This window comes from Pogoniulus pusillus, chromosome 1 (genome assembly GCF_015220805.1).
Source record: "Pogoniulus pusillus isolate bPogPus1 chromosome 1, bPogPus1.pri, whole genome shotgun sequence".
NCBI lineage: Eukaryota > Metazoa > Chordata > Aves > Piciformes > Lybiidae > Pogoniulus > Pogoniulus pusillus.
In genome coordinates this window covers 37,508,550-37,534,952 of record NC_087264.1, presented here as the reverse complement: position 1 = coordinate 37,534,952, position 26,403 = coordinate 37,508,550, and the positions used below count along the sequence as shown (strand labels likewise).

At 42.4% G+C, this 26,403-nt stretch overlaps 2 protein-coding genes across 17 annotated transcripts in view; both read right to left on the bottom strand.

Moving 5' to 3' along the window:
• The window catches only part of NPAS3 (neuronal PAS domain protein 3), a 665,104-nt gene extending 655,168 nt beyond the window's left edge, over positions 1 to 9,936 (bottom strand). For 4 of the 10 annotated variants that reach the window (XM_064148558.1, XM_064148655.1, XM_064148599.1 and 1 more), the window contains exon 1: positions 5,585 to 5,880. In XM_064148558.1, coding sequence (XP_064004628.1) covers positions 5,585 to 5,634 — 50 coding nt within the window. In that variant the 5' untranslated portion in view covers positions 5,635 to 5,880. Of the gene's footprint in view, positions 1 to 5,584; positions 5,881 to 6,764; positions 6,944 to 9,538 lie in introns of those variants that run through there. The other 6 variants (XM_064148538.1, XM_064148548.1, XM_064148574.1 and 3 more) reach the window with 4 other exon arrangements.
• Positions 9,937 to 10,089: 153 nt separating this feature from the next.
• On the bottom strand, positions 10,090 to 21,064 carry LOC135178107 (uncharacterized). Of its 7 annotated transcripts, none has more exons than XM_064148677.1 (6): positions 20,955 to 21,062; positions 18,812 to 18,989; positions 16,898 to 17,053; positions 15,681 to 15,838; positions 11,203 to 11,289; positions 10,090 to 11,080 (listed from the first exon to the last, which is right to left on the bottom strand). In XM_064148677.1, the coding sequence occupies exons 4-6, from the start codon at positions 15,717 to 15,719 to the stop codon at positions 10,601 to 10,603; spliced, it is 606 nt and encodes a 201-aa protein (XP_064004747.1). In that variant the 5' UTR covers positions 15,720 to 15,838; positions 16,898 to 17,053; positions 18,812 to 18,989; positions 20,955 to 21,062; the 3' UTR covers positions 10,090 to 10,600. The 7 variants fall into 7 exon arrangements, 5 of the variants coding, with proteins under 5 accessions (XP_064004747.1, XP_064004761.1, XP_064004768.1 ...); XM_064148691.1 differs by having other exon boundaries at positions 16,898 to 16,968; XM_064148698.1 differs by lacking the exon at positions 15,681 to 15,838 and having other exon boundaries at positions 11,168 to 11,289; positions 16,898 to 16,968; positions 20,955 to 21,064.
• Between the last annotated feature and the right edge of the window lie 5,339 nt (positions 21,065 to 26,403).

The following is a 26,403-nucleotide window of genomic DNA, read 5'->3' as shown; positions in this document are numbered from 1 at the left end:
TGTGCATATCTATCTCATCAGTAAAACATGGAAAATGGCATTTGCATTTACACAAGGCTACACAAAGAAAAGCTGATGTACCAAATCAGTATTAATATCAAAGTCTTCTTCAGACACTGTATGACATCAGTAAGAAGTTCCCCAGAACAGTCAAACAACAAGATACAACTGTAGAGTGGAAGGCCAAAATGCAACTCATAGGGAAGGCTGGGAAAATACCCCGTAGGAAACGTTCAAAACTGCTCTCACTCACTAAGCCATTTCAAATTCTTGCTTATATATCACTTGTCCTTTAATGTGCCTAACTCTCGCCCGTGTGCAGAGTGCCGGGTAAGGGCAACTCTCAGTATCTAGCTGCAGCAGGCTGAGATCTGAATCTCCTTCAGGAACAGCCCATTTTAACTTGTGCATCTCAAGACTTTCACAGTTTATAACAACACACAGATGCAAAGCTCACCCCTCCTCCAAGTACATTAAAGCTCACCATTGTGATTTCACCAAGTGAAAAATTCACACCTTCTGAACTATATGGCAAAATCACTTTCATCTTGGCTCATGATTCTCTGTAGTATACTTTAACTGTTCACATCATTTCCCTTGGGACCTTTTAAAAATTAAGGTACAACTTCAACTCAGTATTCTCCCAAGGACAGGGTTGGTCCAGTTCTGTTAAGTCACAGGCACAAATACTATCCTATACTCACCATACCTGCTTTGTCCTGTGCAACACACTACTATAGGATGCAAAACTAACAAGTACTTTTACTACCCAAAATCCTGTTCAAATCAATGGCACAACAGCCCTATTCATCTGATTAGGACTTCGTGTGTTGCAAAACCACTGCTCAAGCCAGTCACAGCACAATGCCCTAGTCATATAAGACATGGCAGCAATCATATCCTTAGTATGGTACATCTTCTTGTGCACCAAAATGCATTACTAGAAATGATCCTTATTAGGCAAAGTCCTATTAAACAAAAAGTTGCACACCTCATTCACGCTAATGGGACTTTGTATATTAAAGATAACATGAAGCAGTCACATAAATATTACATAGGAAGCAATTGCCCCTCCTCAAAGAATGCAATTATTATGAAGTGAATTTTCAAAACATATCCTCTCTTGGCTATAAATCCTTGGCAGCTTCTTTGGAGGGGAATTTTTTTTTTTTTTAATAAATAAATAAAGAGGCCAAACATTAAGCATAAACAAACAAACCAATCAACCAAAGAAAGAAATGACTGGAGTGGAAAAGCAGTTTCAGCTATGTACCTTACAAGCACCCTATGTTTAGAATATAAAAATAAATCTCTAGGTTGACATCCTGCAGAAGTTCACTTGATTCATTTTGAAATGTGATTAATGCTTAAATCTCATCTCACGTGAGGCACTTTTAACACCTCCAAGAGCTACTAGTGACAATAATGTAAAATGAGTCTGATGGACTGATTCTATGTAAGGTTTATTCATATGAGACTCCAGGAACTGGTCTCACAACATTAAATTACATTTAAAAAACCCAATTACTTAATTGATATCAAATGTAATTCTGCCACGTTTGTAAAATATCTTCATCTTCCTGAGCTCGATGGGTTAATAAAATGGCTACAGTTACGTTTTCATGGTCAGCATCAGTTACTCAAAATTCTTACATTAGAATACATTTTCCATTAAAGAGAGTATTATAAAGATCATTTTATGAAATAAACATTTATTGAAGCATTGTACTTTTTAGGAAGGATGCTGGTGAAACTAATGCTTCAAATGTCGTTTTTCAGCAACTCTTTTACATCGCTCTTGCAGTAAAATTCCCATCTGGGCTGGCAACTTGTGTGCCAAGTTTCAAACGAATGTGATTTGAAACTGCCAGTATGTGAGACTCTGAAACACAAGTAAGACACTAATAAAAGGGGATGGAATGCTGACAGTATAGCCTGATAGTCTCTTCAAAGCACCTACGGTTCTGGGGTCTGTGAACAAAAATCTCTAATTATTCACAACTTATTTACCAAATAACATCAGAATATAAGATGATCACATTGGTACAGAATAGGATAACTAGATATAAGGGGAAAAAAACAATTGTGCTTCAAAGAAAGTAGAAGCAGTGCTGCAGACAAAACCTTGTTATTCAGAATCCCATTAGTTACTGAAAATATGTAATATAACTTTTGTTGATCAATACTCTCATGTAAGCTCTAAATAATGTATGATTTCAGTGGAGAAAAAAGTGCAGCAAATCAAATATGGTGGGAGAATGTTTCAAATTATGAAGAGTAGTATGACTGCTAATCCATAAATCAGAAATCTGAAAGATTGTTGTAATGTGGGAGGGCTCTATTTAATAAAGGTCATTATAACTCCTGGCTCTAGAGCTATAAGATCTAATATCCTCTCTGGTAGCTCTATGATATGTCCATGCATTACTGTTCTTGTTGACAGTCTGTTGCCTTGGAAATATTTCATTATTTCAGTTTTTCCATTTGTAGACCCTTGGCCTTGTGATATGAAGGCCACCTTATTTCATATTTTCGATTATCATTTAAGCAATCTTCTGGAGCTATTTATATAAAAGCAAGTGTTAGACAATGCATATCATCATTTATCACTGCTGTGTTTAAGCTCATGCTCTAGAAAGAAACACCAAAATAAAGGTGGGGTGTTTTTTTTCTCTTTCACTTTAAACCAACAGCACTTGGTATTGTGATATGCTTTTACAAATCAATGTTGGCATATCATATGCATGACACTTCCTTCTATTTAATTTTCTGGGTTACATATCCACACAACTGAAAGGCCTTAAACTGCTACTGTAACTGTAAAATTTGTTAACACTCGTAGTTTCAAAGAAAATCAAATAAATACAAGAGTGTAACTTCTCAAACATTCTTTAACAAATCTAAACGGGAAAAAAAAAAGTCTCAAGACAATTCAAGTGCTTGGTCGCATCAGTGACTACTACTGTTGACACCTGTTTTGTAATTATTAACCCTTGTTTGAAAAAAAAATATAGCAGAATTTACCTAAATATTGCAGAAGTGAAGACTAAAGAAAGAATGTACATGAAGCTCACTTACAGGACTCTTAATCTTGAGAACTACTTTACAATAGCAGTAACGAAGAAGAGATTGCAAAACCCTGTACTGAATGTGCCTGTCCTTCAAATAGCTTAGTGCCCACAGCTGAAAGGATGTGTACAAAGACAGCTTAAATACTTCTGTGCAAGACTTCAGGTGCACATGATTTAACTTTCAGTAAAATCTACATGAGCGCTCCTGTTTATTGAAACACTGATCAACCTTCTCCAAAACTTTTACTTAAAGATCAAACAGACTGCCCCTATTTCTGCTACAAAAAATGTCATCAACTTCTACATGTAATATTTATACCTAAGCTGTTTGGAGCATTGTAAAGAGTGATAGCAACACGAACCCTCAGGGCAAAAACCAACTGCTTGGCCACTAGGCCAAGTTCGTGGCCACTAGTGCTCTACGAATTTAGACTACTTTTTTCCCCTGAAATGATTACTCCTCCCACTCCCTACAGGGAAAAACTACTCCGATCCAACCTTTAAAATGACAGCATCAGAGCTGAACAAGAAGATGCTATTAAAGGGCATTAAATTAAATACAGTATATCCTCCTACAACTTCAATCAGAATTTCAGACCAAGTGTTATTTAGTTCAGCTCTCAAGTGGAGCAGAATAACAAATCGCACACTTTGATTTACCTTCTCCGAATGCCAAATGGAGACAGGTGATAAAGAAAGCACTCATGCACAGGCTATGAAGTTTCCCCTAGAAATTAATTCTATCTTCAAGATTCCTATCTCAGAGAAATTCCCAAAATGGCACACAAATATGCTTCTGCTAGAGAGATTACTGAAGCTATCCTGGCAAATGCACTTAGCACTAATATAGTACCATTCTCAGAAAGAAGACAGCAGAATTGTGTGTTGAGAGGGACAGGACTTCTTGTTTTTCCAACAAAGAACTCTGCAGGAGAAAAGCCTGCTGCCGTAAGTATTATTAACACAATATAGAAACGTCTTTGCAGCCACCAAAATGGAGATTATATATATATGAAGATGAAAATCCTTCAGTGAAGTCACTGGCTTCTGAGGATACTCTGTTTTCCCATTACACGTATCCCCAAATTCTGCCAGATATCCATATAGCCTTGTCAAAGTGCAACAGTTAATACTAATGTATCTAACACCGCCACACCAACACTTCAGGGGCGATTATGAAACCGATGGTTTTCTGATACCGGGCACTCTGCTTCCTGAGGAAGAATGGCACAGCTATTTAGATAAAAACTGTGCTGTTTGGAAGTTGTATTAAAACGCTGATTGTGCTTTAAAGAAAAATAAAAATCTAAGTTTGAAATTAAGCCTTAAAATGAACCTGGATCGCTTGCCTTTACTTTTGTTTAAATATTTTTCCAGAGTCACTTGTGCTGTGAAATATAAATCAAGTAACACATGATCCAGCTACTTTTAAAAGCTGTCTAAATGTTAATTTCCATTTTCACAACTAAACAGGAACCTTCCTCACCTCTCACCCTCAAGTTCCCTTGTAACGCCAAAGGAGGCAGGAGGAAAAAAAGCCCACCCCAACCCCTCTGACGGCTCTCCTTCCGGGCATGTATCTCACCGCAGCGTAGCAGTGGGGCTCCGGATACTTTTTGTAAGAATCACAAAGTAACATCACATGAACTTGTACTCTTGTTCCCTACCAGTCACTTCTAGAAAGATTCACTTCACTAGAACAAATCCGCTACGGGTAATTCGTGTCACCAGCAGAGCAGATTAATAGCAAACACTCTCCCCCAGTCGTATATGGGGCAGGCGGCGGGATGGGTAGCAAACCTGGGGGTACCGCGACACCCCCCACCCCCACCTCCCTCCCCGGGCCCCTCCGCACCGCCTCTCCTAGCCGAGTACCGGCTCCTTTCTGCCCACCCCGGGAGGAGCCGGTGCCCGCGACCCGCCTGGGGCGCCGGGGGGGGCCGGGCCGGGCAGCCCGGCGGGGGCAGCTCGACGTGTGTCCCATGTGCCCACCCCACCCCTCCGGCCTAGGCGCACTTGAACCACACCAGCGGGGCCGGCCCCTTTCGCCCAGCAAGCCGGGCCTGGCGCGGCGCCCCGCCGCCCCCGGGGCCGCAGAGCAGCGGGGGCCGCCTGGGGGGGGGGAGGACTAAGGACGGGGGGGGGGCTCCCGCCTCTACGCACACACACACACACACATACACACACACGCCCAGCTCGCCAACTCGCCCCGCCAGGCACCGGCTCCGGCAAGCGGCAGCAGTGCGGCTGCCGGAGCAGGGCTGCTGCTGCGCGGCTCGCCTTCTGTGTTGTGTCTGTATGTGTATGTGTGTGTGTGTGTGTGCGTGTGCGTGCGGCTGGCGGTACGCACTAGGAGGAACTCCCGGTGCCCGGCTGTGCGAGCAGCGGGTGCCGGCGGCAGGTCCCCCCCACCCCGGCATGGCAGCCAGCCCCGGCCCCCGGCGGTGGCGGCGGCTCGGCCCGGCGCTGCTGCGGCTGCTGCTGCTGCAGGTTCAATAAAGAGAAAGTGTTACCGTTCTCGCCTGGAAGGATCCTGCTGAAAGCTTGGCTTGGTGGGCGCCATCTTCCTGGGATTTTTTTTTTTCTCCTCTCTCCCTTACTTTTCCCCCTCCTGATGTTGGTGTGTGTTGTGTGTCTAGCAGCAGCAGCAGCGGCGGCAGCAATGGCCCTGGTTAGCCCGACAGGCTAAGGAAAAGTACTGAGGCCAAAGCATTGCGGACTCCTACTCCTCCGCGCAGTCCTGGTGCAGGTTGCTCGCTCGCTCGCTCGCTTGATTGCTAGCGCTGCTGCCGCCGCTGCCGCCGTCCATAAGCCGAGGAGCGGAGGGAGCCGGGGCCCCGCCGGCCCCAGAGACATGCCCAGCGCAGGCAGCGGCGGCGGCCGGCGGCGGGGGGAGCGAGCCGCGGCGCAGCCCCGGCGGGCAGCCCGGCCGCTGGCATCGCCCGGCAGGTGCGGCACACGCGCGCACACACGCGCGCACACACTCACTCTCCGCACACTCACACGCGCTCACACCCCCGCGCCCGCGGGCCGGGCTGCGCCAGGTGCCAGGCCATGGGGCTGGCGGGGCGGGGACGGGGGTAGGAGGGGAGTCAGGGATCTCCGGGCTTGACCGCTGTGAAAGTATTTCTGGGCATTTTCCAGCTGCTTCCCCAGCTCCGCTCCCGATCTGCGTGCAGGGGACACAGCCTCCGCTGCCGGCGCAACAACGCCACTCAGTTGCAGTTTCGCACACTTTCCTCCTCTGGAGTCTGGGCTCCAGCAGGAAAGAGGGGCTGAGGAAGGCAGCGACTCTCTGCAACTCTGCGGGCGCAGAAGCGCGGCCGGTGCCCACGGCGGCGCGTTCCCCGTGGGCTCCCACTGTGGGGGACGGAGCCGGGTGGGCACGTTGGGGGCCGCCGGTCAGGCGGATGTCAGTGTCCTGCGGCCCATAGGGCCGGGCGCGGCGGTACCTAGCGCCCGCCCGTGGGGACGGCGGGGACCAGGGGGACCGTGAGCTCCCGCCCCGGCACCCTTAAAGAACGTGCCTGCACGTCCCGAAGGTACACATTATGTACTGCAGGAATAAAGGGCGTAATACTGGAAACGTTAACGGAGAGTGATGACCCGCTTTGTTGGGAAAGGGTGTAGCACTTCACGCTATTCTATTGGAGATACTAACTAGTCATGAAATCCGGGAAAAGAAACCGCTACCTTAATCTTTTCTTCCAGGACATCAGGAAAACCCGAGCGCTGAGAGCTTTTGAAAGCTCAATCACTTCTTCGGTAGCGGCTTTCCATCTCCAGGGTAACTTTGTAACTGCGCGTACAGCTTCCTGGGCCTGATCCTGCTCCCAGGGAAAATCCAGCAGGCTTCCTTGGGGAGAGGAGCAAGCCTCAAATGTCCGGGGGATTTATTCGCGTGAAACGGTTCCGTGACAACTCTACAAGTTGAGGGGGAGTGAGGAGGAGGTGAGCGTGCGTAGGAGCCACAGGGGAGAGCCAGTGACAAAGAAGTTAGCACCTGGAAGTTTGGCTACGGGGCGTCGGCCACGCAGCCGGGGCCGGAGGGCTTCTTTTCTGCAGGAGGCAACCAGGCCGGCGTAACTTCGCACACAGCGGCCCAGGCCTCCCGCGCAGCCGGGGGCGGGGGGTAAGCGGAGCCGCCGGCCGACCCACGCTACTCACGTGCGGCCTCTGCGCGGCTGTTACGCATTTGCGGAGCCGGCGGCGGGATGGCCTCGGGTCCCACGGCTCCGCTGTGCGGGGCTGGCCAGACAGAGGCGGTGACCCGCGGCCCGCCGGCCAGGGCCGGGCTGTGAGAGGCAGCTGGGGTGCGGGTGGAGGTCAAGAAATGTAGAGAGGGGGTCTAGAAAGTACCACACACCGTGCCCTGCCGGTACATCTGCCTCCTCGCCTCCAAAAAGACAGTAACAAAATTAACAGGTGTCACTTCGGCTTTTGCAGTAGCAGAAGGTAGTGTCGGTATCTGCTGTATTTTAAGCTTTTTCAGAGAGCCCGAATAAAAACCGTTCGATATAAAGCACGCTCTTTTGTCGAAAATACGTAGTCAAAACTTGGAATAAGTATAAAAATGTTTTCCCCTCTGTTGCGTTAGTATGCGAGGCATCCAGATTGGTCTGGATTCCTCTTGGTTCAAGTACTTGGATATCTGCTAAAGGCTCTTTGGATTAGAGGTGTTAGTAGTTTGTCAGAGCAGTATTGCTTTTATAACTTCTTGATTACAGGCTGACATGATCAAACTATTAAAAGCGGAGTACTAAAAAATTGCACGCTGCCTTGTCTACATATTTCTATTTAACTTAAAGTCTCCAGAGGTCTCTTTCATTTGTCTAAAAGCCAATCTGACATTTCTGACCCTTGACTTCCCCACTTCACAGACTAAACTATTGTGAATGCTGCCTGTACTTCCTCGTTAAAGTGTCCGTCAGTTTCCATTGTAATTTAAATATTGTTATAAGTGACAAAAATCATACAAAAAACATTAAAATGAACTTTAATCCGTTCTTTATAGCTCTCACATTCAAGCTTTATATATGTATATATATACATACATATATATACACATATATAGGAGAAAGATCAGTTTGCTTGTGCAAAAACAAGACTCATGCTTAGTTTCAAATGTTTCTCAGCTAAGAAAAGTGCTAAGGCATCAGGGACTATTTCAGGAGTACCAGCTTATTATTATTTTTTTTATTTAACAAAACCTCCAAGACCAGCAAACATTTTCTGTCATGGGCATCAAATGGAAGAGCCATCATTTGTTTTCTAAAACTATAGGAAGCAACACAAAGTTGCCAAACAACAAAGCAGGCAATGGTTGAGTATCTAAAATCTGGCTCCTGCACCAGTTAAATCTGAAATACTACATTGAAACTTACTATATATTTTTTTCTTTCCTTTCACATCACAGGAATATTTAGTTTGGATATCTGAGGTTATGCCGCATTTTTCTCAGTATTTAATGCAATTAAGGAAAGCAAGATACTTGGAACGGTGCCATTTTTATTGCCATTTGGAGAAATAATGTTTTGTTCCAATTTCAGCCTGCACTTATCTGTTGTCACCTACTTTTTTATTTGAGCATTCGGCTTCGGCTATAAGCTTATGACAGAGAAAACTAACAGATTCAAACTTCTGGTTTTGCCTCGCAGAAACGCTAAGAAATGTCAGGTAAGTAGTTAAGCTTAGTGTTAGTACATTATCGATGAATTGTTAGGGGGAATGGGGAAGGTCTTTAAACTTCAGCAAGACTTACTGCCAACTTTCTACTCTGCTTCCTAAAGGCTCTCTCTGTGAGTTTCCTGCATTTGCATTAGAATGCATTTAAGATTAAAAAAAAATAACAGTACTGAGTATACTTAGGGTCTCGTATATTCCCTGTAGTAACAGGTGACACGTTAATACTGTTAAACTACAATGTGGAATTGCAAGTGTGCAACCCCAAGTGAAAATTGTTCTCTTTTCTTGGGTGAAAGCAAATTATCAATCAGCATACCATGATCAATTATCCCCCTGGCTGCCACACACTGGGATTTGCACAAGGCATTGACATTGAGAAATTCCTCTTTAGAAAGGATGAGCGGACGGGATCCCAAACTTTGCAACAGCCAAGTTAAGCTGCTGGGGTCTCACTTTTTTTTTTTTTTTTTTCACTTTTTAACTTTTTTTTCCCCCCCTATTGTTGCTTTCCAGCTTATCCAAGACAAAACTAGGAGATTGTGTTTACTTCTCAGTGCATTTTAAAAGATGCTGTATTTTTTCAAGAAAGAAAAACAGAAAAAAATAAAGGAAAAATCCCTCCCCTCCAACCAAGATGCCCCCCAACAAACAGCAAGGAGAGATTAGGAGGAAAAAAAAAGGGGGGGGGGGGGGGGGAAACAAAGACACACAAAAGCACAAAGAAAAAGCAAGTGAGGGAGCCTCAGGAAGAGCCGCACACCCCTCTCCCACTCTGTGCTCACCGTTGTTGGTAGGAGGTGATGCCCTGGACGTTTTGCGGGTTGCCGTTGGCCGCGGCGCCGGCTCGCCCCATGCCCGGCGCCGCCGGCACCCCCCCGGCCGCCCCGCCGGCCGCCGCCGCCGTCACCTGCACGCTGAAATCCGGGAAGATCCTGATCATCCCCGCGGCTTCAGCACCCAGCGAGTCTCGGCAAAGAGGTGCAGCAGCAGCGACTCTCCCTTCGGCGGCTGCAGCAGCAGAGCCAGGCACACTGCAATCCCATTAGTGAGTGGCGGCCACTGTGAGTGAGGAAGGGCGCTTTGATGTGAGCTGCTGGGCTGAGATTGAGAGGAGTTTGGGGGGGGGGGGGGGCTAGGGGTAAAAAAAGGGGGGGGGATTCACCGAACTGCAAACATGCAATGCGTGAATGGGGGGGGGGGGGGGGGGGGGGGGGGGGGAAGGAGAGTGCAATATCAGAGCTACCAAAAAAAAAAAAAAAGAAAGAAAAAAGAAAAAAAAAGGTATGTCTAATACACTGGAGCTGTAGATACAAGAGAAAAATCCAAGCTGAGGAGGGACAGGGAGGAGAGAGGGGGGCGCAATTACTTTAGCGGTGCAGTGAAAATGATGAGCAGCAAATGTTGCCTTCTTTCCCTCCTCCTTCTCGTCCCTCCACCCCCTACCCTCCACCCAAAATGCAAGTCTTAGAGGATTTCTCTGTCTCAATGAAGTAATAATAAAGGCGGCTGACCACAGTCTGGGCTAGCGCCAACTGTGCGGGGGGGAGGGGGAGGAATATCCCTGCTCCCAGAGGCCTGAGGGGAAGAGTGGAGGATTGTTGCAGCACAAGTTCTTGCTCATGGTAACTTGCTTCTTCCCACCCCACCACCCCCCCTTCTTCCTACGAAGGGACGGTTTTCATAAGGGAGGAAATGCGCCGCTTTTGTGCAGTGGCAGAGTTTGTTCCCTATTGTAGGGAGCTGACTCTCCTCCCCTCCTAGTGTGCAGCAATGTTATTGCTAGTCAAACTTGTAAGGTGTGTGGTGTGTGTGCACGCACTGATCCCTACTGCTGCTTCAACATATCAATTATACCGCCCAGAGCTGCGCAAAGCCCCCTCGCAAAGCTCCCCTCCGGCTGCGGCACGCACCGCAGCAGCAGCGGCGGGGCGGGAGGCTCGTCCCCAGCCTGCGTCGCCGCTCCTTTGTGCAACCCACCCCGGGGCTGCGCGTAGCCCGCCCCTCCGTGCGCTCCGAGAGGCTTTGCCCTCCTCCACCTCCGTCAAGTGCTCATCTCGGGTCGCGGCACTGCGCGGCTCCGCCAGCCTGTGAGGGCCGTGATGCTGCTCGGCCGCGGCAGTACGCGGGAGCAAGTCTAGGCGAGAAGCGCGGAAAGTTGGGCGAGGAGGGTGGGTCGGCAGAGGGACGCGCTTCCCCCGCCGGCGGTCCTCTCCCGCCTTGCTGCCGTCGTAGGAGCCGCAGCCGGGGGGGGGACACGGGCACAGGAGCCCTCCTCGCCATGGTGCTCGGTGGGTGTTCCTGTCGTGCGCTCCGTGTCCTTCTCCCTGCAGCGAGGGGTGAGCAGGAAGCAGAGTCAGGGATAGCAGGGGAACAGGGGAAAAAAGCAACCCCCTCACGCAGTAGCGTCTCACCAATTCGCTTCAGGGGGGACACCGAGACTACGGACCTGTAGCTCCAAGCCGCTGATTGCTGGAGCCGAGTGTCGTGCATACGAGGTAGAACTGGACTCTTTGCTAGCCTCCTGAGTGGACAGCTAGAAAAGAAAGTAACATCGTATGTTTACTGCACCTTACACAAACAGCAGTGCTACTGGTGACACGTTTCAGAGGAAATAGAGACTCATATCAAGAAGAGTTGCGTGCGATAGAATACAGGTTACACTCGGAATAAGAATGGTGTTTGAAAAGCCATGGCAGCACTTCTGAAGGGGCACATGTCCCAGACTGCCCCATCACTCCATAGGCATTGTAACCTTTACTTCCATAAATCAGGGCTGTCACCTGGTCCAGTTTTCAGTTTTCCCATGAGATTGTGTGCCTCTTGGAATCATAGCTTGGCTCCTAATCTAACAATATTCTCTTATCTTGACTTTTCCTCCCGTAGCTGTTCTAAACCAAATTAAGACACACCAACCTAATGTTAAAACAGAGACTGCATTCAAATCCTTTGTATTAAACAGCATCGTGTTTGCATTCTGGTTTAACTCAAAATGCTTTGGATTGCAGCTAATACCAGGAGATATGAAACTGGTTAGTCCCCACATGTTGCACATAAAAAGAATTCATAATTAGCATCTGTGGGATGTGGAATGGATCCCATGAGTTAGCTGAAGACCTCATAACGCAAGAGCTGAGAAGCCTAAGTGAATTATGACTCTCTTTCCTTGCAAGTAGGATTAATTTTCTATCCCACTTATATTCATTATCTACCCTGTTTATACTGTAGGGATATCAATTGTTTGCGTGTTAAATATGAAGACTCTACAGAAATGTGTAGGTTATATAGCTTATGGAGAAGAGGAGAGATGTTACTGCAAAGAAAAACATTACTCCAACTGTTTAAAGAGCAATATTTGATAAACTATGCTGCTCACTCTTTTAAAAGATTGCAAATTCTGCACCTTTCTCTTACAATGCATTCAAAACGTAGGGTTTACAAAGTACCCTCCATCTGCCTGTAGCCCTCCCAGTGATGTCAATAGGAATTTTGCATGCAGATGAAGGCCCGTATATGGCCTTTAGAGAGCAGGTCAATAAATGGCTGGAGGAATAATTAAAGACTTCTGAGCTGCTCCTTTCCTTTTTCTTACAATATAGTACAAGACTGGCATGAATATAGGCTGGACTACCACCCTAATTGGCTATGGAATAACACTGAAAGGAATTTAAATGTGGGCAGTAGCCATTTTCCAAATGATCACTCCATTACAGTAGTTTTGTCTGTCAATGTATGGCAGGCAGTAGAGTGGATGTAATCATGTCGAAGTCCCCATCCATTGATTGTCACTCTATGCTCTACAGTAGCAACTCTAAGCAGATTTTCATGTTTCAGAGGGACAGCCAGGACAGAGAGCCTGCCTTTAGCCAAGCTTGCTTCAACTTAGTCCTGAAAGTCAGCACTTTTCATCTACAATGGAAAGACCAGGATCTCTTGGTATTTAGCAAGATCTTTTATGACTATTGATTAATATCTTAATTTACGTGTTAATGTAACTGAAAAGTCAGCCTGGATAACTTTGTTTGCACAAGTAGTCCCACCGGGTCGGCAGAACTACTAACAAGTGGTTTTTTTTGTTGCAAGATGAACAGGATTTGAATGTAACTGTGAATATCTGCAGGATGCACAAGCATTTTCTTTCTCATTGCTCTTAAAAGATATAAAATAAATCTGCATTATGTCATGCCTGAAGAAAAGTCCATTTTGATGGTTTATATCCCTTTGTTTTTGTTTTTGTTTTTTTTTAAATTAATCACAATGGTGAAATCCAGTAACAGTTTCTGGGACTTATTTTATACACCAATGAAAATATCCATCATCAGGCTTACTCTCTGTGCCATGTTAAATAGCATGGACCCAATTCACCATATATTTCACTGGTGCTACAACATCCCATGAGAGATTTAAATTACTTTGATGCAGTATGATGATGCAAATGAGGTAAGAATCAAGCTCAGTATTTTTAATTTAGCTTACTTCTCATTTTGCTCAAATTGTTGACAGGTTCTGTTGTCTAAGTGACACAGTTTTTGTCTCAACACATATATGATTGTAAGATATTCTGCAAGTTGCTTTCGTATTGATTAAGCTAAGTAATGTTCTAATAGAGTGCTGCTGTTTCTAGCACTGTACTGTAGACCTTCCTCTCAGGCAAATACATACTAAAAGCTAAAAATTAAAACCACATGACTGTGTAATATAATAACATTCCATATTTATGCTTTACATGTATCTCTACCACAATTATGTATTATATCTTTATTCGCATTGTCAGTATACTACTGTTCCTTTCTTTCACAGGTGAAAAAAATATACCTTCTCTGGAAATTCATTTCCATTTACTTAAAGGTAAATGGTTTGACTTTGAATTTTCATTATCTGCTATTGCAAGGAGCCTGTGACAGGTATGGGAGTGAATGCCACAAAGCTTTATTGTATCATCTAATTTTTGCTTCACTTTAGTCAGATATCATTTAGGTAGAGAGTAAAATACTATAAGTAGAACAGGAAAGGATAGAACAAAACAGAACAGAAATAAAATACAGTGAAAATAGAATATAATGAATTACAGATTTTTAAAATGCCTTTATCCTGAAGTGATGATTTTTATTTTATTTTAGCTATACCAATTCCTCACTAGTGAGAAAATTGAACTAATTTTATATAAAAGGAATATGTCATAACAGGATATGGCATTTATCTTCCTGAGATAGGGGTGACCTCATCATTCACAAGTGGCGTTGCTATGAATGAGTAATCAGCCTCCCCACCCATTAAGTGTAGATAAAGTCCACATCTTCTGTCTAACTATTAAATATTCGATTTATTATTTTACAACTCATCATCTATGTGTCCACTGACTGTTGCTTCAGTTGCTGCTACCACTACGTATCATCAGTGTGATGCAAAAGAAGGTCCTTAAAAAGCACCCTGCATAACGGTGAATGCAAGATGAGAAGGGAAATGAAAATAACAGGAAAAGAAACAAGAGAAGGTGGACCTACAGGGGGAAAAATGCAGGCAGAACAGGAGTAAGGAAATGACTCTAACTGTCCTATACTGTTGTTGCCTGTAACGTTCCAAGAGCTTTATAACATACATGCAGTGAAAATATTTTTCATGTTAATACCTCACATATATCAGCTACCTCCTATCTCAAGTTATATTGCTAAAGTTATCCCCAAAGGAATTTATATGTATAATGTGAGAGAAATATATAGTTAGGAAAAAATTCCTTTTTACTATTTATCAGCAGAGCACATTAGAGAAGAGCTGCAGTTTAAAAAAAAATAGTTTCTTTCTAGAACTGTATAACATAATTTTCTCCTCCAAATGATGTCACATGGTGCATTTTGTTTTCATTCCTTTGTAAAGGCAATGAGTACAGTTTAAAGAAAATATTTGGAGTTTAATTTTAAATAAAAAGAACTGGCTGTTCATCTGTTCAGAAGACAAACCACTAAACAGACCATGAAATCAGGAAAAAGACCATCAAAACTTAGATAGGAAGTAACCAAATATTTTCCATCTCACAATTGTACTCAAGACTGGAAGGGCAGATGAGCGAAGTGTCTTTACTGAAAGGTTGCATTGGGAACAAAGGGCAAGATTAAGGTAGCCCCCCCTCCCCCCGTATTCAATAGAAAAGCAAGTAGAAAGTAAGATAGAAGGGAAGTGCCTGGGGACAGTAGCATCACTATCGAAATCATAAAAGATGTATAAGGACATCAGGGGAAGAACTAGAAAAACTATTAGAAGAATGCCCTACAGGGCTATCCCAATGGCTCAGCGATTAGCACAGTTTGCTGCCACTGGGAAAATGCAGCTAAGGTTTGAGGCTAATCTTAGGATCTCACTCATTGGTACTGGCAGCTGAGAGTCTTGTGAGGATGAAGAGTCCACAGTCGAGAAAAGACTGATACACTGCTCATATGCCCAAAGGTATGTACCTAAGCTCTGTTTTGACCACCAAACCTGTCTCAGGAAGAAGTATTGAGTTTTATTCATTGCCAGCTAGCCTAATTCTCAATCTGTGAAAGCAAAGAAAAGCCTCTGGCTTACCATGTAATGACAAAGGACAGCTTAATTTCCAAGGCCGGAACCTCAGTATTAAAGTCAATTTCTTTTGTGTTGTATACTTTGCTCTGGCCCCAAATTTTAATAAATGAGTTATCTTTTAGCAGCAGAGATTTCCTGCAGTGTTGAACTCCCTACAAATTTTCTAGCAGCTCCAGCAGGAGATCAAGGGGCAATTAGCTAGGTTTTCCAGTCTCTACCAACTTCTGTAGACTACATGCTCTCCTCAGGTTTTCTCCAGGGAGTTTTAGCACCTTTGCATCCATTTAACTTCTTTCTACAATCAGAGCACCCTGCTACTTTGTTGGGATCAAATTTGGGGTACATAGACCACAATTAACTTGTGCTTACCTGCTTCTCCATGAAACCCAGATTCATAAACCATATCATACTTTTTAATCACAAGGCTTCTAAGAGATACCAGAATATTATCCTGTGTTCTCACCACATTGAAGATTTTTGGTCCAATAATTCCCTTTGGTCCTTTTCATCCATAAGATAAGCAAAACCTTCAAAAGACAGAAGGGTAGTCAAACCAAAGGGGAAAGTGTGTTTTCTAGTTTTATTTATATTCTCTATCAGTGTTCCTAAAAATAATTTGTGGAAGCAGCTGTTGGGATGTTGCGTAAAGACAACATTAGGCAGCTCAAGGCTTCTTAGCCTTTCTCTAAGTAGACATTCCTATCTAATTCAGAAGAAACAGAAACCAACCATACTGTCTTTATTCTGTTTTGAGGAATGAATCCAAGATTGTTATACATGCAGCAACAACAACAAAAACCCCCACAAACCACCACCCAAAACAAGGACAACAAAAACCCAAACAAAAAGCACTGAGCTTTCCCTCAGAGTTCTTTCAGACAAGCCTAGCAGAGTCTCACATAGCCTTTCTTCTTTGATAGCTACCAAGACTGCATATAGAAATGACCATGAAACAAGAATATTTGCAGCACTACCTATGCCTACGTTTCCTTCCTGATTACTCAAGCTGGAAGTCCCAATTAGCACCAAACCCAACCATGTGTAAGTGGGAGCTGGCATGGCAGAGACTGTAGGCATCTAGTGCAGTTCAAGTCTGTACTGGGTTCTCTACGCTATACACCTCCATAGTTGGTGTTTGGGTTTTTTTTATTGTGGTTTCTAACAGCACTGTTTTTCCACTCGTATTCCTGTATTGCATGGTCCCAGGTGAGCAGCCATATAAAGCTGAGATCCTGCTAAGCAGTTTCTGAAACTTCGAGCATATGTACAAGTCAGAAATAAATACTTTGAGCTTTGGTCCTAGTGTTTTTCTGAGGGAAAAAAACCAAAACCCAACAAACTTGTAAGGAAAGAAATGTGTCAAAGACTTGAATGCAGCCTCGCTTAGCTGAAAATACATCCTTGCCCAGGCACAGGAATCTCTACCAGAGTACTATTCTTACTCATTTTTTCTGCTGTTTCAGTTCTCACTGTTATGAAGCTAATTGTCTGAATTCCTTCCTTTTGTTTTTTTCTTAATAAAGAAATGTAAGTATTGAGCATATTCACAGTAGGCCGTCAGAGTTCAAACACATATCAAATCTTACCTCTTTGAAACTTCTCTTGGGTTAAAAACCAAACAAATCTTCTTGGTGTTTATACATGATGTATCAGAAACCTGAAAGGGATAGCTTTATTCACTCCATTCACATGACTTGCACATCTGTTACTGTTATCCACACACTAGTAATCTTTGAGAAGAACTAACAAAATGGAAACAGAGAGAAAATGGGTGGGTTGAAATGAAAACAGAGTTAATGAAACAGCCAAACTATATATTAAGTATATGAAGTTATACTTAATTTAGCGGAGGTATGGTGGTCAAAATAAGCAAGGAGAGCAGTCCACAGGAGAAGGAAGGAACCCAAGCAGGAGAAGAAATCTCCCCTGTTCTAAGCAAACTTGCCCTTTATACAGAGTTGATATTTATGGTCTGGGTTACACCTGTAGCGAGCGTGGGTCAGGTGCCCTGGATGACTCCAAATGGCTAATAGCCTGCAGCTCATGGCTGGTCTGGGATTCTGTACCAGTAAAACCAGAACAGTACTTTGCCTTTTTCTTCACCATACATAAGACAGAAGAAAGAGGAAGGGAACTCCTCCAGCCAAAGTACCACCTCTTTTGACATGGGCCTTTTATTCTGTGAAAACCTCCTACAGATCTTTCAAGCATGTTTATTTACTATAGATTTGGCCTTTTGGTCTGGAACAAGAAGAAACGCCAGAGAATTCATACAAGTAGATAACAGCAACAACATCTACACAATGAGAGAATTTGGTTTCAGTTGCACTTTGCAAAAATGGCTGTTTTCAACTCAGCTTCTCAGTTTCCGCAATAGTTTTAATGGAAATATTTTTATTTCTGATTGTAGCATCATAGGAAACAACTATTTAAAAAATAAGGAAAAATTTCTTCCTGTAGCAGGACTGAATTATTTTTATCCTAACATAATAAAACCATATGCAGTTAAAAAAAATCTCCAAACAAACAAAACAGAACTCAACCTATTATACAAAAAAATTGAGCCTTTTGTGGGATATCCAGATCATAGAGCAGCAATCCTTCCAATATCCAAATGCAATCACTGAATTCATTTAAAAAAGAAGATAATTTTGTCTTGAAGAACATTATTAACAGCCCATGGTATTTTCTATGCCATCAGTGACAGCTTTTCTGTATATCCAGTCCTTCCCTGTATGCCAGCCAAGTACAGTGACTACCTTTATCTAGAAGATAGTATAATCTATTTCTCTTTAGGCAGCTCAGCTTTGATTCTAATCAGTTTTACTCAACTGTTGTCAGCTTATGGAGAAGCACAAGGGGTGAAGATCTGCATAATAAAGAAGCTACTACATGCAAAAAATAATCTTGAATTAATAAAACTTTTAAACCTCCTATCAAACACCTGAAGTGGGAAAAAAAATCTTAACAAGGTTAAGATTTTTCTTGAACTCATTGTACATCTTACACTTTTTATGATATATATTAATAATACTTCAAAGTTTGCAGATCTGAAGATAGGAAGCAGAAATAGTAAGTTTAAATAGCAATACTATTCTTAGCTTTCAAAATATTCTTAATATGGGTCCTCGCTACTTGCACTAACAATACTTGTTTTGCATTTGATTTTTAGGTGAAAGAGAGTCCATGAGAGGGAGTAATGAAAAATAATTTGATTTTTGAGCATCTAAGCTTTTTGAACCTATTATGATAGCAGATGATTCTTGTCAGTGCAAATCATTCTATCTTCCTTTTGCTAGTAAGTCCTGGTATCTGTAATAGATTGTGTACATACGTTCTGTTTGGTTAGTAAAACACACAGGGCTGGAGCTAAATTATTTCATCTATAGAGTTTAAAATATCTGCTATCTTCACTGTTAGTTGAGAGGATCTTTAAAAACAGAAAGAAAATCCTTTAATGTGTGTTTCAGGGAAAACAAGCAGTTAAAAAGTAAACATACCATATATGTGCAAAATGTGCTAACTGGAAAGTACTTTTGTGAATACCAAACTATTTCTTCAGGCTGCACTTGGATGTTGTTCATTTTGTCATACACATGTCTACATTTAGCCCATGTCTGGGGTTAAACTAGAGTAGCTGCTCTATCTGATGACTCCTCCACAGCAGAGAAGGGGAACCTGAAAAAGAAGACCCCTAGTTAAATTAAACAGGATTTAAATAAAAAGCCAAACTAATACCAATACTGATAGGAAATTGTGTTGGTTTTAAGATAATTGGGATATTTTAATGAGAAAAATTAGATTATAGGCTGTGGAAAGAAAACAATGGTGATGTCCACTTCACTCACAGGTACACTGAGACGTATGAAAACAAGAACACAAACATAGATAAGACAGTGTGCATCTTTGTCGGAGTGTGTGCTTCTCTTCTGATTACATTTGTGCAACCAATCCTTCTGCTTCTAACCCCCCTCTCCAATCCTCCAAACTCACCTTGCACGTAAGGCAAACTCTGGGATGAGGTAGAGGGGTGGAAAGAAGGTGGAAGGGTGGTTGGGAGCCCCTCCTGGGGACTGGTTTCTGGGAGGGGTGTTGTGTTTTTGTATTGTTTTTGTTTATTTCTGTATATAGCTGTATATATTTGTAATATATTGTAAATACCTGTTTGTATATTGTGCTAAGCTGTGAATATAAAGCTTCATTCCTTAACTTTCCAGTTGGCTGAGTCTAGTCTGGGTGATTTCATAAGAGTAGGGGGTCAGGTAACTCTCAAATCATCATAGAAATATAGAAACTTGTAGACAACCCAGACAGTGTACAGCAGTCATAGTAAACAAGAAAGCAGTTCTCTGGGGAGGGGAGAGAAGCAAGCAGGAGACATCCTATCCTCAGTAAACTTCTGCCTTTGTACAGAGCTGATGTTAATGGTATGGGCTACTCTTGTAGCCAGTTTGGTTTAGCTTCTCTGGCTGAGTTGAACCTGCTGATGGTTTGCAGCCTATGGCTGGCAGCTGATGGTTAGATTATGTCCCAGCAAAACCAGGGCAACACATTATTCCATAATCTGAAAAATAATATAGCTTTGCAAGCAGATGCCTAATAATTTATTATTTGGTTCAATTATGATGCTGCAGGAAGATAAAATTACTACTGGCCTTTTTAAAGAGGTCTAGGGTTGACTCCTCACTATCATATATAGAAATTAGAATTTGACTCTCCTGTTAGCTTAATTTGGAGTCATGGCAGAGACTGGAGAGAGCAGTACTTGAATATTAAGCCACTGACTTTCATACATTCAAATTCAGAAATCTAGTCAACTCAAAATGGAGACCACTGTCCGAGACACAATTCTTGTTTGGAAAGCAAAACTAAGGGTTTCTCAAGACTTCATGCTGTGAGAAAACAGCTGTGGAGCCAAAGAGGAGTCAATTTCTTTTTCACCCACTAAGAAGTGTATTTCTTTGTCCAGAGTTACTGTAAACGTTCCCTCGTGGAGAAATTGATGGGTCTGAAGACAATTAGAGTTACCTGGTCATTCAGGTGAATTAGTGTAGAGAAATGAAGTAGGCTCACCTCACCACTAATGGATACAAGCAGTATGCAGGGATTGACTCTAAACACTGGCTGTTCTGAAGCATCCTAGCCTGGAGTCTGGCAATAGTCTCTGCCTGGATAGCAGACATGTGTGCCCTGTTCACAGCTAATTATTTCTGCAGTGTGACAGTGTAATGGTGATTAAAAATATATATTAATATATATGGTATATTAGACCTATAAATACATCTTGCCTGATTTATTTGGTCTGAGCTCATCTATAAATTGTCTGGCTTCTGAAGGAAAATGGCAAAATTGTCTTGCATGTGGAGGGATAGATTTCAAGTTAAATCAGTGGTTACAACAACAAAAAAAAATCTAAATGAATTAAAAACTCTGAAGAGCTCAAATAAGGCAGATAGTAATACATAAATATCAGAGGTCAGGTGTATGTCTTAGATTCCAAATCTGAGATTTTGGTGGGGGGAAAAAAAAAACAAAGTTCAGATCATACTTTTCCTCTGATAAAGTTTTTCTTGCCTTCTGAGAAAAAAAAAAAGACTAAGAAGAGCATTATAGTACACTATAGTGGTTAGAATGGCAACATACCTTAGTCATGAATCTGAGTAATAAATGAGTAGCAGTCTATTTCAAGCATGCTCTTCTTCCCACAGTCATCTCCACTGTCAGTTTAATTTCTTGGGAGAAATTTCAGTTTCCTGAAAACCAAAGAAAATAAAACCAAAACCCCAAACTGAAACCCAACAAAACCAGATTAAACAAAAATAATAAAAAAAACAAATAGCATGCCCCTCCAAAACAAACATTCCCAACACAAAATGAAGGTTCACAGCAGATAAAAACATAAATATGTTCAGTATATTGTTCAATACACTGAGGTCCAGTCAATATACAAAGGTCCAGTTCAATATATTGTACCGGACCTTTATATGACTTTTAGGAAGGACAAGGAGCACTGATCCATTTGGTTTTAAAAACATCATTCTGGATTGTTCATCTTCTCCCTACTTCCTCCAGAACAACAACGAGAAGTTTGAAAAAGGGTATGAGCAAAAAAAAAAAACAACAGTCTGCATGATGCGTCTTTGTTTCATAGGAGGTAGTATTCAGTACTGTATCCTGGGAGTCAACAAACTAATCACAAGAAACAAGCTGTCACTGAAGTATAACGAAGTTTGCTTTTGTCTTTATGAGGTGTTTGCACATTTGTTCTTGAAAGTGTGATAGAGAACCACTGGACTGATGCTATTAAGAATGAGAAATAAAGTGGATTTTTAGAAGTATTTAATTGAAGTCAACAGGCCAGCATTATCAGAAGTTGTGGAGATGAAGTTTCTATGTCAAGCCATTGAAGTCAGTGGGAACAGGCTACAGAAAGGTAACCCCACACTGTACAATTACATGCAATATAGCCTGATCCTGTGGAGAAAACAAGGCTTAAATTTTGTGCATCACCACTTTCACACAACGTATTGAAAAGAAGAGTTTCACAGGGGCTGGTGGACTGACTGTAAACAGGTTTTGTAGATAAGCTTTTAGCATAGTTGTACACCACCACTTAACAGCACATCTCACATAGTACTGCAGCATGTTTCCAAGACAGAAACGTTAGGCGAGATACCAGCTCTTTGAACAGTGCTGAGCTCTTGTTTTTGCTGAACAGCCATGCGAGTCAGGCTGAAGGAGAGTGATGTTGCCTATGAAGGGCAGCACTTGCAAAAAACAGTCACTGCCTTTCTGTTCCATGACAGAAGAAACCAGCCTTCTACCATGACAGCAAGAACACCTTCGCTTTAGTGAACCTTTATAGGTAGGGTTTGCAACCTTTGACTAATGAAGAATAAATGTAGCTACTTCTCAGCAAGAAAAAGGCATCTGCAACGTGTTTACGTGTAAATTTAATCACTATTAACCTATGGAATATTTAGAGGAACTTACATAAACCCAACTAGCTCCTACTATGTTTTGTATGAGTTCAGACTGAGAAACTTCCTCTGTTTTGCCACTTCATGGATGCTGTCATTTCTCAAATAACACTGTCTAATCACATTACAGTAAGAAGCAATGCCACAAAATCACAGAGCGATAGGGACCTTGAATGATCACCTAGTCCAACTCCATTGCCAGAGCAAGATCACCTAGGGCAGGTCACACAGGAATGTGTCCAGATAAGTTTTGAATGTCTCCAGACAAGGAGACCCCACAGCCTCTCTGGGCAGCCAGTTCCAGTGTTTTGTTACCCTCACAGTGAACAAGTTCTTTCTTATGTTCGTGTGGAGCTTCCTATGCTCCAGCTTGCACCCATTACCCCTTGTTCTATCATTGGACATCACTGAGAAGAGCCTGGATTCTTCTTCCTAATACTTGCCCTTCGTGTATTTATAAACATGAGGTCACCCCTCAGTCTCCTCCAAGCTAAAGAGCCCCAGCTCCCTCAGCCTTTCCTCAAAAGGGAGATTCCACTCCATCATCTCTGTGGCTCTGCACTGGACTCTTTCAAGCAGTTCCCAGATGTGCTTCTTAGACTGAGTGGCCCAGAATTGGACACAATATTCTAGATGTGGCCTGACAAGGTGTGGGAGGACCTCTCTCGATGTCAATAGACAAATATTACACAAAAACATGCTTTCAATATGTGGAGGCATATAAATAGTTCAAAGTGATTATATATTGTATAACTGATCTGTAGTTTTGGGGTTTAGTCTTTACAACTTTTAAATTATTTCTGTGCACTAGATATATTTCCCATTGATTTAAATTGATGCTAAAATATTTTAAAGTGTTAAGATGCACAGCAATTCCAAATTTCATCGAGTGCTTACTTCTTCATATTTGCACGTGTCTTTGCAGCTCATAATAATTCTGTAACTGCAGAATGCCTGAAGTGAAATTGTTACTTAATATCCAGGACAAAGGACACAAACCAACTTGGAGCACAGTATCACAGTATCACCAAGGTTGGAAGAGACCTCACAGATCATCAAGTCCAACCCTTTACCACAGAGCTCAAGGCTAGACCATGGCACCAAGTGCCACATCCAACCTTGCCTTGAACAGCCCCAGGGACGGCGACTCCACCACCTCCCCGGGCAGCCCATTCCAGTGTCCAATGACTCTCTCAGGGAAGAACTTTCTCCTCACCTCGAGCCTATATTTCCCCTGGTGCAGCCTGAGGCTGTGTCCTCTTGTTCTGGTGCTGGCCACCTGAGAGAAGAGAGCAACCTTCCCCTGGCCACAACCACCCTTCAGGTAGTTGTAGACAGCAATAAGGTCACCCCTGAGCCTCCTCTTCTCCAGGCTAAACAATCCCAGCTCCCCCAGCCTCTCCTCATAGGGCTTGTGCTCGAGGCCTCTACACAAAGTATGTGCAGCCCAGACTTCATAAATCTGTCAGTTGATGTAGCTTAAGTAGTCTTAGACTTATCCTCTGAAGCTCCAGGTGGGCAATGATGAGAAGGAAGCAGCAAAAATGCTAAATGTCCCATCTCTTCAAGTGATTTTGTTCATTCTGCCATAGCTGCAGGAAGCAAATCAGGTATTTCAGTACAGAAGACATTTATAACACTTTAATGTCACACCAACATATAACATGCTTTTCAGGTCAGCTTGAAAATGTTGGCCCCTGACCAAGTACACCAATACAATGCTCAGTTACACTGCTCACACTGATTATCTTTTAATGCCAACTCACAGCAAAGGCTGTGCAGATTTTTTCTCTGCTTGCACATAGCCTTGTGATACAGCTTTGTAGACACAGATAGCTTTCAGGGAGAAGTAATACTTTTTATCCAGTCTTACAAATTCATAAAATTGGTCACTCAAATGTCTTAAGAACTGTACCATATATCTGGAGATGTTCCAAAAAAAACCAGACTCTTCATGGAGCAAGAAGGAGTTACTAAAAAATACAGCAATCAAAAAAAAAGATTTTGAGAGAGCACCATTGCCAGTCCTTGCACAGGACATTGAGTACTGGCTTAGTGGTTTGGGCTGAGAGAAGTTGTCTATGTTAGAATCTATGCTTGTTTTCTTCCTTGGACAGCACAAGGGGAGGACAATTCAGTCTCAATAGTTTCTGAAGCACTAATATTACTAAAGAAAGGATTAACATTATGCTTTGACAGTTTAATGCCTTTAAAAAGAAGTAGGAAAGTTATATGCCAGGATTGGTCAAATCAATGCGACTTGAAATGGCACAGATGATAAACCTTAAAAAAAAAAAAGGCATTGTAATTTTACCACTCTGTTCGTTGTGGAAGGGCATATATATAATTATGTATGCATGATAGAACCTCTGTAAAGTAATAACTTTTAATGAACTAGCCCTGTTAAAATAATACATTTCTGGGCACCAAACCAAATATGTACAGGAATGCAGTGCAAACCTTCTGAATGATAAAGCAGGAAACAAAAAAAAAACCAAAAAACAAAAAACAAAGAAAACTAGCAAAAATAATGTTCAGTAGGAAATGGAACTGATAAGCCTGCTTATATTAATAATTTTACATGTTTTCATTAAATCAAAATAAAATTTATAAAACCTTTTAAAATTATACTGAAGAAACATTTTCTAGCAAAAATAAAAGATCTTCCCTAAGAAGGTAGCTTCTAATTTCATCTGATGTGCTGCTTTCAGGAGCATTATACCAGGAAGGCATTTGGTCCTTTTGGGGTATTGAGTGGTAGAAATGTGTTTTGCTTCATCTGGGCAGCACTGTACACTGCTTGATAGAAATCTTAGCTCTGATCAGCAAACCTTATTCTACTCAAAAAGCCTGAGTCTGTGCAGAGATCCAGATCCTCAAGTAGTTTAAAGTATCCATCACTTTTTTTAACATAAAGGAAGTATACTACCTAAGAGCTGGATCTTCAAAGATACTTGGTTTTGTGAACTCCAGTGCATGTCAAGGTCATCAGTGCTCAGGAAGCAGCATACTGACGCTTCAGACATATGTTGTCATTCTTACATGACATTCAGCTTCCTCCCCCTAATTTGAGAGCCCAAGCTGGGAGCGATGTTCAGTCTAAGACTAATTAGGCTGCTTAGTTTTACATAACTAGTTGACTTCTCAAGAAGCTGCTGAGCTTCCAAGCGTTGTGTCAAAGATTCATTTTTGCTTCCCTGAACATTAGATTAGCAATATAGACTATCCTCAGCAATGTGATTAGCTTATTAAGGCTTTCATTGAGATTATATCTTCCAGCATCTTGTGTTCTAACATCAGATCAATTTGCTGCTGAAACAATTTTAATTTGAAAAGGGGAGGACACCGGAGCTCTAGGAGCTGGGGAAGTGACCCACTTGGTAAACAAGCTTCCTCTAAGTGACAGAAATCCTCAAAACTGAAGACTGCTCCAAAAAGACAGGAAATCAATTAAATTTGAAGAATGGGTATGAAGATGTGAGAAATAAAGAGCAATCACAAATACTACAAAATAGAACAACTTCATAGCGAACTAATTTTCTAAATTATATTTTGAAGGTCAAGTATTTCTCCCCTTAATAACACTCCAGTAATCGTCTCAGTGTCATTTTTGTCCTTCATGTATTCATCAGTTCACTTTTCATATACACTTGTACTTTGAAAAGAACTTTTTTTACCCTGCAATTGTTGAAAACATTTCAACAGATTATACAAGAATAAAAATCAGTGTTACAAAGATAATGATGTTCCTTATCAAGGCCGTTTATTTTACATGTCTTTATGGTTCAGTCCAAACCCAAGACTACCACTGTCTCCTGATGCTTACACTGACACAACCTTCTGCTGTGGTTACTTGTTCTGAAGTCACCTGAATTAAGAGGCAGGTGGCAGAGCTTTGGATCTACATTTCTATGGATGAAATACAGCAGGTAAGTGATTCTGAGCCGCTAACCTCAGCCTCTATCTGTCTAGCTTTTTCAGAGCTCCTGTGACTCATTGCCATTCTCCTGAAGTCACAGGGAAAGGACAGACAGTTTTAATTATGATCACACACACAAAAAGTCTATCAGGCATATGGAGATAACAGCCCAGAATTTTTACGAGACCTTGGA

Bases quoted from the DNA above. Each gene is read 5' to 3' on its own strand.
- LOC135178107 (XM_064148677.1), bottom strand. From the start codon at position 15,719: ATGATATGGTTTATGAATCTGGGTTTCATGGAGAAGCAG. The intron at 11,290-15,680 runs GTAAGCACAAGT...TTTCTTTTCTAG, and splicing joins TGGGTTTCATGGAGAAGCAG to CTGTCCACTCAGGAGGCTAG. The intron at 11,081-11,202 runs GTCCGTAGTCTC...CCCTCGCTGCAG, and splicing joins TCAGCGGCTTGGAGCTACAG to GGAGAAGGACACGGAGCGCA.